At 42.3% G+C, this 19,085-nt stretch overlaps 1 protein-coding gene across 1 annotated transcript; it reads right to left on the reverse strand.

The window, feature by feature from the left end:
* Window positions 1-241: 241 nt before the first annotated feature.
* Window positions 242-3,507, reverse strand: tlx1 (T cell leukemia homeobox 1). The gene is made up of 3 exons (XM_069174719.1): window positions 3,057-3,507; window positions 1,396-1,597; window positions 242-452 (listed from the first exon to the last, which is right to left on the reverse strand). The coding sequence occupies exons 1-3, from the start codon at window positions 3,505-3,507 to the stop codon at window positions 242-244; spliced, it is 864 nt and encodes a 287-aa protein (XP_069030820.1).
* Window positions 3,508-19,085: the final 15,578 nt, after the last annotated feature.

The raw sequence follows: 19,085 nt of genomic DNA on the forward strand, positions 1-19,085 counted from the left end.
CCCGGTCTGAAGAGTCTGTCTGACAGAAGTGATAATAAGAGCAGAGATGTGACCTGATGACGTCCATGAAGCTGCATCGGGGCCTCCTCTGCACGGAGCCCGTCAGCGGGCCGCCGCCGGTGTCTCTGCAGCAAGCAGTCCCTCGGTACCGGCGTGAGGCCGTGTGTGTGTGTGTGTGTGTGTGTGTGTGTGTGTGTGTGTGTGTGTGTGTGTGTGTGTGTGTGTGTGTGTGTGTGTTGGTCTACTCGCAGGCCGACACACTGCTGATCTTCCCGGTGTTCTCGGTCCACGGCTGCAGGTTCTGCAGGGCGAACAGAGAGCTGTTCTGCAGGCACAGCGGGTCCGGGTTTACCGGCTGGTTGACGGTCTTCTGGAAGGCCTCCTGCTGCAGCTGCAGGAGGATCCGGTTGGCCTGCTGCCGCTCCGCCTCGCGCTCCTCAGCCGTCTGCCGCCTGCAGCAACGACACAAACACCGCGGAGTGACTCACATCCCGCCTCGGGTTGATCTGAGCCGCTTTGACGGACACACGGCGGCAAAAATAAAATACAAAATAACATTTAAACTGGCGCTGAGCGACAACTTCACAATCTGTAAACGAATTTAAATGATTTTAAAGCGACAATAAATATTGTCGTGAATTAAAGCTACATTATTGTCAACGAAAAATAAAATCCGGGTGAATTCTGTTGTATCAGAGCAAAGATTTCATCTGCAGCTCGTTTTAAAAACGGAGCTCTGTTAACAGCTCAGAAATTTATATTTCTCCAAAATTTCTACAGAATGAAAAAATAGAAATGCACAGTATTTTAAACACTGTGAATTCTTCTCGGTCTGTTTATGGACTCATTTGTTAAAATATTCTATTGTCTCATTAATGCAACATCCAAACAGATGGATTTCTCCCATGAATATGTTGGTATTTTACTGCGTCTCCTCATCACCTCCTGAACCATATTCCATTATTTACAATAAATAAAATCTTGTCAATTAATTAAACATGATAGAATTCGAGATAGACGGACATACACACCAGACTGATTCATTTTAAAGCTGCTACATCCAGAGGAAGGAAGAGCATCAAGTCCACTCACCCTGTTTAGTTATTTTTTTAATGTCCACATATCAAAATCTAGTCCTGCAATGAATCCAGATGTGTTTCTATTATTTTGTCCACCCAGTCTCTACCAATAAGACTGAACGCCTCTCATACGGATCATGATCAGTTATGGTTCACAGAGGAGGGAGGTTGTAGAGCAGCCAGCACGGCCTCCTCCCGGACGGCCCTCAGGAGCCAGACGGGCCTTCATAAAAAAAGCTTTGAGCTCGAGACTCAAAAAAAAGATTCCAAAATATCCGTCTCTCCGGATCAGAGCGTGTAGAAAAGAAGCGCTCACCTCCATTTGGTGCGTCTGTTCTGGAACCAGGTTTTGACCTGAGCGTCGGTCATCTTCAGGGCTTTGGCCAGCGCGGCCCGCTCGGCCGACGCCAGGTACTTCTGCCGGTGGAAGCGCTTCTCCAGCTCACAGATCTGCAGCCGCGTGAACGACGTCCGGGGCTTCTTCTTCTTGGGCGGCGTGCGGTTCTGGTACGGGTGACCTACACGACGCGTTACAGTGAGGGGTGAGAGGGACACTGGACGGGACAGGAGAGGACAGGATGGGACAGGAGAGGACAGGAAAGCAGCAAGCATCAGGATAAGCAGGCCGAGCGGCAGCAGCACCGCAGAGAAAAGTGTTCTGATAGATGCATCATAATGTCTGTAGCTCGTGTCAACAACAGTGTCAGAAATACAAAATATCATAAACACGTGGAGATGTTCTTCATTTATATACTTATAATTGTTCTATATTTATTTTTTATGTCTATATAGTTTTATATATATATATATATATATATATATATGCCAATAAATCCATTATAAGTCAATTAAATGAAGTCAAATAGGCCTGTAAAAATAATATATATAATAATACATTTTATATATATATAATGTATTATTATATTAAATTTTTTACAGGCCTATTTGACTTCATTTACACAGGCTATATAGTTATATATATATACGCACACACACACACACACACACACACACACACACACACACACACATCTATATATATATATATATATATATATATATATATATATATATATATATATATATATATATATATATATATATATATATATATACATACATACATTTATCTATATGTATAGCCTATATATATGATTAAATCACAAAAATTACATAACTACGTCATTTGACATCAGCACATTCTAATTTTCTGAATCCTCCATAAAAATGTGAATCAGCACAGAGTAAAATGTTGAATATGTGTGTGCTGCAGTGAGCTGTGAGAGGGAACCAGAAACGACAGAGACAGAAGAAGACTGCAGCTTCAGCAGAGACAGACAGATTACTGCAGCTCGTGGCAAACACACACTGTAACATGTCAAACAACCGTTACACGGTTACGTTCATATCTGCTCTGACTGACGCAGGTGCAGGACGTAAACAAAGAGACAGTATTAAACTGACCTCTCAGGAACAGAGGCTCATTAAAGTATATTAAAGTCATATCATATTATTCATGAACACATGCAGGAACCGCATGTTGTCTTCAGCTTGGATTGTAAAAGCAAAGGTCACTTCTTGTTTGCATTAACACCTAATTAAAAAAAAAAGTATTCTTTTCTTTTTCTGTTTATTTAAAAAATTTTTTTAGCTGAATTTAACCATTTAATAAAAGTATTTTAATCATTAGTAATTATTAATAATCAGGTTGAGAATGACAAAAATAGGAAATGATAAAAGGAATTTAAAGTTGTGTTGAATTTATTTGCTTCAAAATTTGTGAAATAAATGTACAATAAGAAGCTGCAGCTCCGAGGATTGTTTTACGTTTAGTTTTACCTCTTTTTTTTTTTTTTAAATAGACTATGTTGGAATTTGGAATGAATAGCCCGATGACATGATTTAGCCTGTAACAATAGATATAATAACCATAGTTGATTCTTATTATTCTTATTCTTATATTTCCATGCTGCATACCTGTGAACCTGTCTTTGGTGTAGCGTCGGTTGCTCTCCATCCACGGGAAAGTGAGCGTGGTCAGGTTGTTGATGGTCCCGCTCATCGGCGGCACCGACGAGCTCCCGCCGCTCAGAGGCCGGTGCGCGGGGACACGGATGACCCCGGCGGGGTTCACGTTAGTCCCGTTCATGTTCATGCCCATGTTCATGTGATAAGCTCCGCCGAGGGAAGTCATCCCGCACGAGCTGTTGGTGCCATTATATCCGCTATTACCGCACGTGAAGCTGCCGTTCACGCCGCTGCTCGCGCCGCCGTTGTAGGCCGGGTGTCCGTACTCCGAGTCGTGCATCCTCGCGCCCAGCATGCAGCTCTGCTCCACGTTGCTGAGGATCTGGTCGATGCCGAAGCTGATGGGTTCCACGTGCGAGTGCTGCTGCAGATGCGCCCCCAGGATCCCGATGTGGTCCATGGCCTGCGCGAGCCCCCCGCTCCCGCGCGAGGAACCGAGGATGCTCCAGGCGCCGCTCCCCGGACTCTTCCGTTTGGGCTTCTTCCTCGAGCTCTGTGCGTTATCTAGTGAGGCCGGGCGCACGTGTGTGCGCGTCTATCTGTGTGCGCTTGTAGGAGCGCGAGGCTGCCCCCCCTCCCCGAGCTGCACGAGGACATCAATCAAACTGCCAAATAGACAGCGCGAGATTAAGACCCAATTTAGGGCCTGCAAACTGCACTGACTGAAGACGGTGAACTCCGCGAGGCTGTGTGGATTAACAGCTGCACGAGATCAATACCGCAACTGTACACACACACACGCGCGCGCGGTTCGTCCTGTAGGTTTTATTTTCTGCCTCCTGCTGTGGTCCAACAGAAGTTTCCTCTTTTTCCCTCCAATGTGGAAGATTTCTTTTCATAAATTAATAATCAAAACATTTCACATTTTTCTGCACTAATTCCGCGGTAGTTAATTCTCCCGCGCGCAGAGAGGCCCGACTCGAGCTCCCGGTCTCACCTGCTCACATCCCGCTCAGGGTTTTGGTTTGGGATAATGGGACTTTATTTTTTCTGGGACTTTAAACAGGTTTATTTTGCGCAGCTGGAAATAAATACATGAAGAAAACAAGCGCAGAGTGTTTCTGTTTATTAGAAACCCAAAGACATGATGCTTTTATACAGACTGTGTACAAACGTTTTGACCACAATACAATATGACAACCACAGAAGCCGTGGACAGTGTGACGTGAGGCAGGAAGCTGTCAGAGTAGAGCAACAACAGAAGTTAAAGTGCCCTGATGACAGCAGTGAATTCAGCTCGTTTAAACCGTCCCGCTGGAGCAGCAAATAAATACGAGCCTAAGAATTCAGTGAAACCGGCACCGGACGGGACCACTCAGTCCAACCCGGTCCGTTGGATCCAGGACGGTGGAGCCTCAATAAACTGGCCTCATGGCCTCAAATGATACAGTCTGAAAGTGTGAGAAATGATTGATGTTTAATGTGCGCTGCTCATTTCTTGTTGTGAAGCTGGCGCCATCATTAATTCCCGCTGAGAGATGACAGTGGAGCTGCGCGACAAGCAGCGGCGGCAGGCCGCAGCAATGCAATGCAAACAAATGGGAAGTCATGATGTGGCCGCGCTCATTACAAATATTAATGAATGTGGAAATGATCAATGAGTCTGCTGGAGGACATCCATTGTAGCAGGACAAACGGCGGCGACGTGTTTTAACCGGAGATCACAAATAACGAGCTGCGTTTGCTTCCTCGCGCATGAACCGTGATCTGCTCGCAGACTCAGACTCAGACTCAGACTCCACGACAATTAAATGGGAAATTAAACCGCGGGATCATTGATTTTCTCTCCTTCTAAAAGCCACTGGGACTTAATTACTTAAATGTGGCGCATTAAAGTATTAATATTTGATATGCTTTGAAGAGTTCTCATTGGCCAATTGACCGCCATCAAATTTTAATGCGCGTGGCAGCCTATCCGCACGTTTAAACGCGCACCAATTATAAACATGAGGCAGATGCTGTAAAAAGCTGCAAAATGCGACCGTGGACCTTAATGCAGAGCAGAATTTATATGGAGGACACACATACCGAAACTTCAGAGGAAACATGTCAGAGAGAAACACGAGACCGGGAACATTTCGTTGAACTAAAGGGATTTAAGACACAAATCATCTGTTTATGTAATGCAACACGTTTTTGTTGCATTAAGGAACACAAATTATTATTTTTTTTTTATTTTTCTACATGAGGGTTTGTGCAACAGGAAACTGGGTCAGAGTGCGTGTGTGTGTGTGTGTGTGTGTGTGTGTGTGTGTGTGTGAGAGAGAGAGAGAGTGTGTGTGTGTGTGAGAGAGTGTGTGTGTGTCAGTGTGTGTGTGAGAGAGTGTGTGTGTGTCAGAGTGTGTGTGAGAGTGGTGTTAATATGTCAGGCAGCAGCAGGCCTCATATGGCTGACAAAAACTGGCTGTGGCATCTTTTCAAACTCAATTATCGAGCGACCATTTTCATTCCAGCCTCTCAAATGTCCTTGTGGGGTTTGAAAAAAAAAAGAAAAAAGAAAAAAAAGCAGCTTATCTGCACACTTCACATGGAGACGTATTGATTTGCTGATCCTTTAAGCATTAAACTGCCCAGGCAGAATAATCCCAGAGGCCGAGGCCGCCGCGCTGCATCGGCAACTCCACTGAAACTCTGAAGCCCCTTCAGACACTCGGCCTCGGACAGGAAGTGAACTTCTTCTGCTCCGTTTACCTGCGGAGCTCCTCGTGGATCCGTGTTAGGGTCAAGCCTCTCTTTTGTCTGTGTGCCTCTCCATCATCAGTCTAAATATCTCATATTGTTACGCTGAGGATGCACAGATTTACTTTCCTCTGAAACCTGATCTCTCCGGCTGAATTGCACTCATGATATTTCTCTATAAAATGTAAACTGCAAAACTTTTGTAATATTTGACTCTGGTGTCCGTTCAGTTGTTAGATTCATTTTCTCACACTCTGGTTCTCCCATCTGGACTTTTTCAGTTCTTTCTGTGTCAAACAGTCATCTTCATCCCTCTCAGTTATTTCTAAGTGCTGCAGGATTCAGATGAAGGTTTTCGGTCGGGTTGTAAAGCATTGCATGGCTCGGGGCGTTTCTGCTATCTCCAACAGTTCATAACCACGAGGTCCCCAGACAGCTGAGGTCCTGTCACAGCCTGACACCATTACAGAGGAACACACTGAGCCTTTGGAAGGTCTGCACTGATATCAGATCCTCAACTCAGTGTTTTCATATCAGAAGTTAAACCCACTTGTTCAGATGAGCATTCAATCAGGTTAACAAAAATATTGGATTTGTTTTTTCTAATACTCTTTTCAACATTAAGAATTATTTCTTATTTATCTCTTGTAAGATTTTGTTCAGTTTTGAAGGGCAGTTTGGTCAACCTTTGAATGTGATTTTCAAATAACATCTATTTATTTACAGTATATTCATTACACCCACTGATGCTCACATACGGTGCACAGAGTTTAACAACATTTTAAAGTAAAATCCAATTTATTATATTAATATAAGCTCGGTCTCCAAAATACAACCCTATTTCCCCAAAAGTTGGGATGCTATGTAAATGTAAATAAATAATAAAAAAAAACAGAATGCAATGATTTGCAAAACATGTAAATATTTAATTGAAAATAGACCAAAGACAACATATCAAATGTTGAGATGAAGAAATTGTATTGTTTTATGAAAAATTTAAACTCATTTTGAATTTGATGCTAGTATCATTTTTAAAAAATGTTGTTCCAGGATCATGTTCACCACTGAGCTGCATCACTTCTTTTAACAACACTCTGTAAATGTTTGGGAACTGAGGAGACCAGTTTATTGAGTTTTGAAAGTGAAATGTGGTCCCATTCTTGCCTGATAGAGGATTTCAGCTGCTCAACAGTTCAGGGTCTCCTTTGTTGTATTGTTCATGTCCTGATGCTCCAGATGTTTTCAATGATTGACAGGTCTGGACTGCAGGAGGCCAGTTTATCAGCGGACTCTTCTACTAGAGAACCATGCTGTTGGAATACGTGCAGAATGTGGTTGGAGGTTGTTCTGCTGAAATAAACAAGACCTTCCCTGAAAGAGACGTTGTCTGGATGGCAGCATATGTTGCTCCAAAACCTGAATATATCATTCAGCATTAATGCTTCCTTCCAGATGTTCAAGCTACCCATGCCATGTGCACTAATGCATCCTGTACCATCACAGATGCTGGCTTCAGAACTGAGCTGATAACAAGCTGGATGGTCCCTCTCCTCTTTAACCTGGAGGATGCAGCGTCCATGATTTCCAAACAGAATCTCAGATTGTGATCCATCAGACCTCAGGACAGTTGTCCACTTCACCTCAGTCCATCTTCAATGATCTCGGTCCAGAGAAGGCGGCGGTGTTTCTGGACCATGTTTCTATCTGGTTTCTTCTTTGGAGAGTTTTAACATCATTTGTGGACGCAGCGATGAACTGTGTTCACAGACGATGGTTTTCACAAGTGTTCCTGAGCCCATGCAGTGATTTCCACTCCAGAATAGTGTGTTTTTAATGCAGTGCTGCCTGAGGGCCTGAAGATCACCACCATCCAATATTGGTTTCCAGCCTTGTCCCTTGTGTTCAGAGATTTCTCCAGATTCTCTGAATCTTTTAATGATATTATGAACCGTAGACGATGAAATCCACTAATTCTTTGTAGTTTTACGTTGAGGAACATTATTCTTAGATTGTTGCACTATTTTCCACCACAGTCCTTCAGAGTGGTGAACCTCTCCTCATCTTCACTGCTGAGAGACTCTGCCTCTTTGAAATGATCTTTTTATATCCAATCTGTTGCCATGGTAACCTAATAGGCTTAGATGATTGACCACGTTTTTTCTTTAGCATTACACTTTTCCAGTCTTTCGTTGACCCTGTCACAACTTTTTTTTAGAAGTGTTGATGCTATCAAATTCAAAGTGAGCAAATATTTTTCACAAAACAATAAAATGTCTCAGTTTCAGCATTGTATATGTTGTCTTTAGTCTATTTTCAATTAAATATGGGTTTATGTGATTTGCAAGTCATCACATTCTAATTTTATTTACATTTTACAAATTTTTTTGGAAACAGGGTTGTTTTAGAGACACTTTTCAGTATTACAAACTCAGCTTTCAAAAATACTCTAAAGATTTCCCCTTTAAAAGATGCTGTAAAGCAAATTCCATGATTTACTTCTCAGTACATTATATAGTGTGAAATGAGTCGCTGAAAGCATCTGCAAAGCTAGAAAACTTTGCCGCACTGATGTGATGTAATGAATTGACGTGATGTAATTAACTGATGTGATGTAATGAACTGATGTGATGTAATGAATTGATGTGATGTAATGAATTGATGTGATGTAATTAATTGATGTGATGTAATGAACTGACGTGATGTAATGAATTGAGGTGATGTAATGAACTGATGTGATGTAATGAATTGATGTGATGTAATGAATTGATGTGATGTAATGAATTGATGTGATGTAATGAATTAATGTGATGTAATGAACTGACGTGATGTAATGAATTGATGTGATGTAATGAACTGACGTAATGTAATGAATTGATGTGATGTAATGAATTGATGTGATGTAATTAATTGATGTGATGTAATGAACTGACGTGATGTAATGAATTGAGGTGATGTAATGAACTGACGTGATGTAATGAATTGATGTGATGTAATGAATTAATGTGATGTAATGAATTGATGTGATGTAATGAACTGATGTGATGTAATGAACTGACGTGATGTAATGAACTGATGTGATGTAATGAATTGATGTGATGTAATGAACTGACGTAATGTAATGAATTGATGTGATGTAATGAATTGATGTGATGTAATTAATTGATGTGATGTAATGAACTGACGTGATGTAATGAATTGAGGTGATGTAATGAACTGACGTGATGTAATGAACTGACGTGATGTAATGAATTGATGTGATGTAATGAACTGATGTGATGTAATGAACTGACGTGATGTAATGAACTGATGTGATGTAATGAATTGATGTGATGTAATGAATTGATGTGATGTAATGAATTGATGTGATATAATGAATTGATGTGATGTAATGAATTGATGTGATATAATGAATTGATGTGATATAATGAATTGATGTGATGTAATGAATTGATGTGATATAATGAATTGACATGTGATATAATGCAGCATTGTTCATGTTGCAGTTGTTACAGAACTAAATCAACTCCTCCTCTCTTATTATCTTCACTATTGTAATGCAGGTCGTTAGAAGTAGTTGGAGACTCACTGTCTTCTGTCTCTGGTGTCCAGTTTGACTCCTGTGTTACAGATCAGGGGGACAAGCTTCATTTATATGCATCTGTATGTTTCACTCATTGGACAAATAAATTCTGATTCTATTCTGTTTTCATAAAGCAGGCTGCTCCGTCCACCAGAGAGACAGAGGACCAGTGGGACATCATGTATAAAGTCACCGAGAGGTTGGATGTCAGACGGACCGCTTGGTGGGGAAAAGAACTGCAGCCACAGGACTGTCCTACTGAACACTGAACACCTTCCAGCGAGGGGGCGGGGCTTCAACTCCAGGACACGCCCCCCCAGTCTCAGAGCAGAGAAGACTGATGATTTTCTCATGATTTCAAACCCTAATTTAACAAACTTGTCGGTAGTTTTTTGTCATTCAAATTTGGATGGGTAGTTAACAACCCATACTTCTGTGGTGTGATGAACTTAAAACTCATTTTCATTTCTAGTTTACAGCATCTTTAAAATAAAACCTGGACAATATTCATGAGAGCCCCCAAATTAAACAAAAAAATAAGTCCAATAAATACAACTGAGTGTTTTCCGATCTGACTTTACTGCCCATCGGCAGGATTAGATCCTTTGTCAATTCCTTCCCACTCAGTTTCTAAGCAGTCAATTCTAAAAATGATTCATATAAGCAATTTCTGAGTGGTCTTCTGCAACAAACTCATTAGCAGAGGCATGTATCAGAGTGGAGGCATCGCTCTGCAGTTTAGAGTATTGATCGAATGTCATCGGGGTACAGGTCAGTGACAGACAACACTTTATACCCACAGATCCTGAAGTGACCACTTGCTGCACAAATGTAGACAGAAGTAAATAAACACATTCAATCCATCGAATGCCTCAAGAACCAAATGTCATTAATTTATTACCGTAACACATTTTCTGTAATCACACTGTATTCATTTTGTTGGTATAAAACAGAAATACTTGTTATATCAGACTTTTAATGGTGATATAGATATTTGGAAGTATTCCTGAAACACGCAGCAGCAGTTTAATTAGTGTCTGTGTATGTTTTGGCTTGCTTCTGTTTTGGAGATTTGGATTTAAGTGTGTTTATGTGTGTGTGTGTGTGTGTGTGTGTGTGTGTGTGTGTGTGTGTGTGTGTGTGTGTGTGTGTGTGTGTGAGAGGGAGGGAGTCTACCTGCAGAGTCCTTGAACTTTGACCCCAACTTCTGTGGCGCCAGCTTCATCAGCGCTTCCCTCACTGCAAGATGATCTTCCTTTTTCAGAAGAGTGTGGAGAAAATGAGCAGCTGTTTCTCTGCAGCACAGTCAATCAAACAGACTTGGCTTCTTGAATCTTCTTTTCTAATGAATGAGGGATTATTTTCAGATGGACCTCCAGAAAACTAAGGAGGAGTGACTTTAGCTAACAACACCGAGATAACTGATGGACACATTTTATTCACTTTGGATTTGATGAGAGAAGTTGAATGGGAGTCTATGGAGCCGGAGGCTTTTTGGAGCCGACCTCTAGTGGCACTCGCTGGTATTGAAGCTGAAGACACTTCTGGATCAGAACCATTTTACAGATTTGGAAGCTACGAACTCTTTTATATCCAGTCTGTGGGTGGCAGAGGCCACGCCCCCTGTTACAACCAGTCACCTGCCTGTCAAATTAGACCTGTCATATTATTGGTTGGGGTACTCCCCTGGCAATAACAAGCTCCGCCCTGGTCCACGCCCCTCTGCCTGAAATATCTCACCCTTTCAGTAGGTTCTGATCAGCTGCTGTCACCACCTGGACTTATCAAAGTGTTTTTAGTGGGTTTTATTTGGATTGGACTCTGGAAATAAAATCCCGTTCATGTATTACTTACCGGTTCTCTCTTTCCCCAACAAAGAGCTGAGACTAACATGACCATGGGAAGTATAATAAGGCTGTAGAGAAGAATCAAACAACTAAATGTTATGACCAAACCTGCAGGTTATATGTGACAAGTATGATAATATCACATGATCTGAAGGTTATTGTTGTGATTTCATACACAAACAAACATTGAAATGTGAAGATTCGATAAACACCGTAAACAGCTGGGATATGTGAAATGGAGGATTGTTGTGAACAGCTCAGATCTGCTCTGCGTATGTTCCAGCTTCCCCTCTGACATGAACGCAGTGAGTGATGTTGGATCGGGGAGGGAACCCCGAGCTGCTGCTGAGTGACAGACGTTAACACCGAGCCTCTCCGTGTCGGGTCTGAAACAACAGTTTGAGGCTCTGAGACACTGAGATAAGTCAGTCATCATCCTGTTTGTTTCGTAACATGTGGACCAAAGGAAACCTGCGCTGCGTGGACCGCACCCGCCCCGGAGTCATGTTGTTCACTTACGTGCACAGACACACACGTCGTCAGGGAAACGGGCTGTTTGGTTATCTGCAGGTCATCAGCGTGAGGTGAGGAACTCTTAAAGGTGAAGTTATTATCCATCAGAAAAAGTTGGACGATAAATGTGTTTTTTAACTTGATTAAAACGGAGGAAAAGCCTCAGAGAGCGTGAAATGCAGTTTTGGTTAAATAAATAAATAATGGTGCACGTTTTCAGCGTGCAGCGTGAGGAGGACACACTCCCTCTCTGAAAGTTACATGGTTGGAAACAGACCACAGCACTTCAGACACAGTATACTTAAGCAATATTACACTGGAGGGTGATGCTTTGGGACCGCATCGCTGTCGGGACAATAATGATGTTAAAACACCCTCCAGTGTAACATTGTGATTATACAACAAGTTACCAACTAGATAAAATATGTAATGTAAAATAAAACTTTTTGTTAATGTGATCTCCGTTTCCCTGGCAACACATGGGGTACGACTAAGAATTGGAAAACAATCAGTGGCGTCAGTAGACTCTTATGTAACGTACGCAATGTTTCCTACTCCAGGAAGTAGTCCGGCCCTTAGCAACCACCCTAGCAACAGAGAGGATTTCTAGTCTCCAACTGAATAAATACAGAACATAGAAACACTAAACTGATCAGCTAGCTCAGTCTGGTTGGAACAAAGATATCTGATGAACAAAGATATCTGATGAACAAAGATATCTGACGAACAGAGATATCTGATGAACAAAGATATCTGATGAACAAAGATATCTGATGAACAAAGATATCTGACGAACAAAGATATCTGACGAACAAAGATATCTGACGAACAAAGATATCTGATGAACAAAGATATCTGATGAACAAAGATATCTGACGAACAAAGATATCTGATGAACAAAGATATCTGACGAACAGAGATATCTGATGAACAAAGATATCTGACGAACAAAGATATCTGACGAACAAAGATATCTGACGAACAAAGATATCTGACGAACAGAGATATCTGACGAACAAAGATATCTGATGAACAAAGATATCTGATGAACAAAGATATCCATGTTCTCATGTGTTTTTAACATTTTAGCTCCGTGTCATGTGTTCAAACCAAACCGGTCCAGCTAGCCTCCTCTAGGATTGTAAGTGCGTGACTATCCGTGGTGTTACGGTACGGGTGCTCAGAGCGACCAAAAAGGACCAAAAGAGACCCGACTTCACCAAATGGGTCATTTAATAGAACTAGAACAAGTAGAAACTACATTATATTACATATTATATGAAATTAATTTCTAATTCTATATTCCCATTGAGAAGGAGGAGTGATATTTCTAGTGATGAGCAGGATGTGATGTCATCATGATTTGAGTAAATTGACTAATCAGATCTCTGGGTCAGAACTACTTGTTGTATAAAAACCTTTTTACGTCCCTACTTCCACTTTTCAAGGCTTCATCATTTACTTGCATCCATCGATGTTTGTCCTGTTGAAATGTGTGTGTGTGTGTGTGTGTGTGTGTGTGTGTGTGTGTGTGTGTGTGTGTGTGTGTGTGTGTGTGTGCGTGTGTGTGTGTGTTGTGGGCTTCCTGATTGCATCATCCTGCACACCTGCCTTCCATCATCTCCTCAGGTCCCTGCAGTAAATCTCTCCCCCGACTCGTCACCTTGTTGTTCCAGCCTGTTCGGTGGTTACGTTTCCTTCTTGGCTGCTTACAACCATAAAGTCTGAGTTTGTTCTGTGTTGCTGGTGTTTGTTCTTCACTGCTTGAGTTCAGGATCATTGCTCACCTTCTCATCTCCCAGCTCCAAACTCCCTGCTTCACCTGCCACCAGCTGTCCTCCACATAAACCAGTAAAGTGACAGTAAACCCTCTTTATCTTTCGTGAGTCTGTTTCTTGCATCTTTTCTCCTTTAAGTCCGTCACACAGATTTATTTTTTATGGTATTTAATTAAGCATAACACAAAATGTTTTTTTGTTGACCCAAATTTTTTAAGGCATCATAAGGAGTACTTTATGAGAACTAAATAATGTGTGTAGGCTCATGAAAGTTACACATCATAAAAGCACTTTCTCTGTGTCTCTGCTGACTCGCTCCCTGTGTATTTGTCTCCATATTTATTTCTAATAAATCTCAACTGTTTAGCGAACTTCCTTCACTCGATATTTTGGTCCACTAATGTGGAAAACACCAGTCCTACCGGTTTCTTTGTGTCCTCGCTGGGATAGAGGGCTGCTGTTTTCTCTCCCACTCTGTGATTGACAGCTCCCTATCAGTGCACTTATCATCTGAATGTCAAAGACTTCCAGAAAATCCCATTTTCAGGTGATTGATGGAAGCCAGTCAGCAGATGAAGAGGTGGAGAGTCGGAGAGAGAAAGAGTGGGTCAAAGAGGAAACAGGAGCAGACAAACACGGGGAGCTCCGGTTTGGAGAAACAACATGGTGGTTATTGTCATAACTTTTAAACCTAATGTAACCCTCCTACAAACCTTGAACATGTCCATCGACCCGCAAATCAGTGTTCACTGAGGACGATCAGGGAGAGGAAGGTTCCTTTCACGGGAAATCGGACTGGATTCAAAGAGACGTGCACCTTATAAGTTTTTTCGGCATGTCATACACAGGCAGACAGGAAACAAGGGCAGAGAGAGTGACACATGTAGGACGTGCTTAAACAGACCCTTTTTGGGCATTTCACATTTCCAGTGGAGAGCTGACAGGAAGTGAGGTGAGAGAGGAAGTAGAACGGGAGCCAAACTTACAGTAAGAGACCCACTGACCCACAACTTCACATGGTTTTCCCATATAAGGTCTCCTGCCAGTCAGGTCCAGGGTGGTTGACCTCTGGAGGAGAGCAGATGGAGAGGCTGATGGGAGGAATCATTGGCTCCGTGCGGAGGAACCGGGAGGACACTGGGAGCGCTCGATGGTTGGCCCGAGCTCTCGGAGCGGAAGACAAAACATTTAGCAGTTAATGAAGAAAACTGTCTGACGTGGGATCACAGGGTGACTGTGTGAACCTCCACAGAGGAGTCAGTCAAACTGATTAACTGCTGAAAGCTCCATCATATGCTTGGAGGCACTTCCTAAGAGTCACAGTGAGAATTCATCTTTTTCATTCATGAATTTCATAAAAAAAAGAAAAAAGATCTAAAAGTTGATCTGTTTCATTCATAGACTGAATACAAAAGTGTTCGTAGCTTCAGGTCTGTAAAATGGTTCTGATCCAGAAGTGTCTTCAGCTGCAATACCAGCGAGTGCCACTAGAGGTCGGCTCCAAAAAGCCTCCGGCTCCATAGACTCCCATTCAACTTCTCTCATCAAATCCAAAGTGAATAAAATGTGTCCATCAGTTATCTCGGTGTTGTTAGCTAAAGTCACTCCTTCTTATTAGTTTTCTGGAGGTCCATCTGAAAATAATCCCTCATTCATTAGAAAAGAAGATTCAAGAAGACCTGTTTTTGGGGGCGTGTCTGTTTGATTGACAGGTCTGCGGTGCAGTCAGGTTACAGCTATCGGTGGGCGGGACGTAGGATCGTCAGGTTTCCAATCAGATCAGTCAGATCCACCGCTGGCTCCTCCCCCAGCTCGTCCAAACTGACATCAAAACTAAATGCAGGACTCGACTGAAGCTAATAAGCAAGAAATCTGAGTCAATTGTGACTGATTTTAATTACAAAATCATTTGTGAGTCACAAAAAACTGCATTTTATCAACTTAAGAACATTTCCAAAGTTAAGTTGAGCAACACAGATACTCCTAGTACTACTAGAAAACATCAGCTTCAATGGACACAAAATTCCTCTGCACCAGTGCTGACTAAGATAATGCTCATATCAACGTTTGGTGCGATTCCCCCAGACCACCTCACAGAAATGCTTTTAGCTTCAGATCCTCCGCATGATCTTTATTAGTGGTTCCTCCAAGCAGACAAACAGACCTGGTGATGCTCTCTATCTTTAAACGTAAACTAAAAACCCATCTAATCAATTTATGTAGAGTTTTATAATTTCATGGTTTTAGTAACTATACTTACAACCCCGTTTCCAAACCCAAGACCCGGTTCTGAATAAGCTTGTGGAGGGTTTGAACATAGACTTACCTGGGTGGGCGGGTATATTGACGGCCGTCCAGATATATCTTCGATCCATTTCAGCATATTTTATTTATTTATTTTTTACCTCTCGACAGAATGGCGCTATCAACGTGATCATTTTACGAGTGGACGATGTCTCCTCGCTCCGTCCACCTGCTCCGCACCCTGTCAGTGCAGCAGAGGTGGAGCTCCGCCCACAGTGAGACACAGAGACCAGAGGACAGAAACACAGCAGAGACTCACACTGAGCTGGAAAGAAAGGCGTGCTTATAAATTAGGTAAATCACATAAATACAATCATTTCGGCTGGACCGCAACAGAGGGGGCGGAGCTATAAAGCAAGTGTCTTTTGAAATTCACACAATGTCCAGCCATATTTGATTTGGACACGTGTTTCTTTCAAGGGGTCTCAATTAAAGGGAAACACTGGATTTTATTAGTTAAATCTGATATTAGAATGATCTATTTGACACTTTTCGAACCAGTTTGGCCAAACATTAGTTGCGTGAACTGCAAGACATTTAGGGAGCGTCTGGTTAACTGTAGATACAGAAAATAACGTAAAGAAATGCGTACAGAAACAATCATGCACATGCTGTTGAATTTCAGCTGTTGTGATACAAAATGTGTGTGTTGAGTATTGATTAGTTATTGTTCACATAAAGAAGCTGATTCAGCTGGTTTGGTGGAGCTCAGCTATGTGAATAAACACTTTCATTTTGTCTGAGTAGCTCTCAGAGGGAAAAAGGTTGGAGACTCCTGATCCATTTCTAACATCCTATTTTTTGCATCAGTTGTAAAAGCATTAAATTTGTTTGAAAGATGCTAAATAAATAAAGTTTGATTGATTGGTTGATTATTGCATTACATTCTGCAAAGAGCGCAGCTGTTTCAAATCAAGCACTTAGCATGAAAAGTGCATGTGAACTGATTCTGAATCCTCAAACCTAAAATCATTTCAGCTTCCTGTAAAGATTTAAAGTGTAAAAAAACCAAAACACTGCTGAGCAAATATCACACATTCAACAATTGGCAGTGTCACAATATTAATATGAGCTCTCGCTCCGTCAGCCTCGTCGGCTCTGTGGTTACAAATGAGGGCGACATGTGTCATCAGAGCCTGAAGTGATAGACACAACAACAGAGCTGTGATACTGCAGTCCATCACTGGAGCCGGTGTGAAACGTCTCCGTTTAGACCAAACACAATCTATCACACACTCCGCCAGTCTGATGTGACCGTGTGCAAATGCCACCATGATAATTACAGCAGCCTTCATGGCGGACCAACAGAAAGCCAACCGGGGAAGCAAGAAATGTTCACACACAGATCTCAGACTTCTGTAACGCAGCCAAAAGGTTTGTTTGTCTCCAGTTTGGTCCGTTAATGTGTCAGCTGAGACGATTCGTCCACCTGACAGGTGTCGCACATCAAGACGCTGATTAAACAGCAGGATAGTTGCTCAGGTGGGCCTGGTCACTCTAAAATGTGCAGTTTTTTTTTTTTATCACTAACATAAAGTTTTAAGAGTGTGCAGGTGGCATGCTGACTGCTGAATGTCCAGCAGAGATGTTACCTCTGATTGAAACGGTCATTTCACAGACCAGGTGTAACTGAAACCAAACAACACATCAAAAATGGGAGACAGAAGTGTTGTTTTCATACTTTTGTTTCTGGCTGTGTTGTCAGCGGACAGTTTTTGGAACATATTTGATGATATTTTTTCAGTTTTTGTGTGGATGACATCACAAACTAGCCCTCAGAGGGTGAAGCTGGTGTTTGGATTCATATCTGTAACTTTCAGACAACGCACTCACCAACAGGTGGAGCGTGTCCAGAGGAACAGTAGCCCCCGTCAGCACCCGGAGGCCCCCCAACAACCCCTCCGCCCCCACCCCCATCCTCCCAGTGCATCGTGGGTGCCTGCGTCCTGCTCCGAGGCTCCGCGGGTCGAGTGCGAGCTTCCTGCCGCCTGTGTACGACCGGGTGGGAGGAGTGGCGACTCTCTTCATGTTTCCAGTTCTCATCCGTCCGTCCGGTGCGAGCAGCTGGGAGACGTTACCTCCCGCAGGACAGATGGGATCATCCTGCTGCTCTCTGCCTTCAGTGCACTGACATACATCTGCATTATGAGAGTTTACAAGTCTTTATGTGACACTGACGGCATCATTTCTACTCAGATATTGTGGATGTCTTCTGTGGTTTCTGACGAAGCGCCTGCTCACATGACATCAGGACTAAAAACCAGACAGAATCCTTCTTAACATGAATAAACAACAGGAAAATGCTGCTGTATTATTACTGTTATTATTATTATTATTATTATTATTATTATTATTATTATTATTATTATTATATAAGAGGCCGGGCTCCTGACCACAGGTTCACATTAATATCAGTGAGTACTGATGGAAGGATCGTAAATGTTTTGCTGAGTGTATGAAAGCCAGTCTAGATTAGGATTGTGGTGATCGGAGCCTCGGCCAGGATAAAGAAACTGTGGTTGAGTTGTTCCAGAGGTGATTCATGTCCACACGGAAAAATACGTCCCATTACGCAGGAGGAAGAGAAATCTGACACACTGACTACCTGTGTGCAGCACAGAAACACAGAAACACACACACACAGATAAAGTCAGCAGTGATGTCATCATCCATCAGTGATGTCATCATCCATCAGTGATGTCATCGTTGGTTTGTGAACGTTATGAATCCTCCAGTTCAGATTCTGTCCGTCACCATCTTTGCTAGTTCGGAGCGGTTTGGAGCAGGAAGTGACCATATTTGGACGAGCTGGGGGAGGAGCTTTATAGTTTATATTTATGTAGTTTTATAGTGGATCTGACCGATCTGATTGGAAACCTGACGATACTACGTCCCGCCCACCGATAGCTGTAACCTGACTGCACCACAGGCCTGTCAATCAAACAGACACACCCCCAAAAACAGGTCTTCTTGAATCTTCTTTTCTAATGAATGAGGGATTATTTTCAGATGGACCTCCAGAAAACTAATAAGAAGGAGTGACTTTAGCTAACAACACCGAGATAACTGATGGACACATTTGATTCACTTTGGATTTGATGAGAGAAGTTGAATGGGAGTCTATGGAGCCGGAGGCTTTTTGGAGCCGACCTCTAGTGGCACTCGCTGGTATTGCAGCTGAAGACACTTCTGCATCTGTCTCATTTTTCAGACCCGGAAGCTACGAACACTTTTCTATGCAGTCTGTAGTTTTATATCCAGTCCGTGGTTTTATATC

This window comes from Embiotoca jacksoni, unplaced genomic scaffold (genome assembly GCF_022577435.1).
Source record: "Embiotoca jacksoni isolate LCO1_2020_lvr unplaced genomic scaffold, fEmbJac1.0.p SCAF_60, whole genome shotgun sequence".
Lineage (NCBI taxonomy): Eukaryota > Metazoa > Chordata > Actinopteri > Embiotocidae > Embiotoca > Embiotoca jacksoni.

Excerpts from the sequence above, each read along its gene's own strand:
- tlx1 (XM_069174719.1), bottom strand. The coding sequence starts at position 3,507 with ATGGACCACATCGGGATCCTGGGGGCGCATCTGCAGCAGCACTCGCAC. Across the intron at positions 1,598-3,056 it reads CACCAAAGACAGGTTCACAG|GTCACCCGTACCAGAACCGC; the intron begins GTATGCAGCATG and ends CGCGTCGTGTAG. Across the intron at positions 453-1,395 it reads AACAGACGCACCAAATGGAG|GCGGCAGACGGCTGAGGAGC; the intron begins GTGAGCGCTTCT and ends TCGTTGCTGCAG.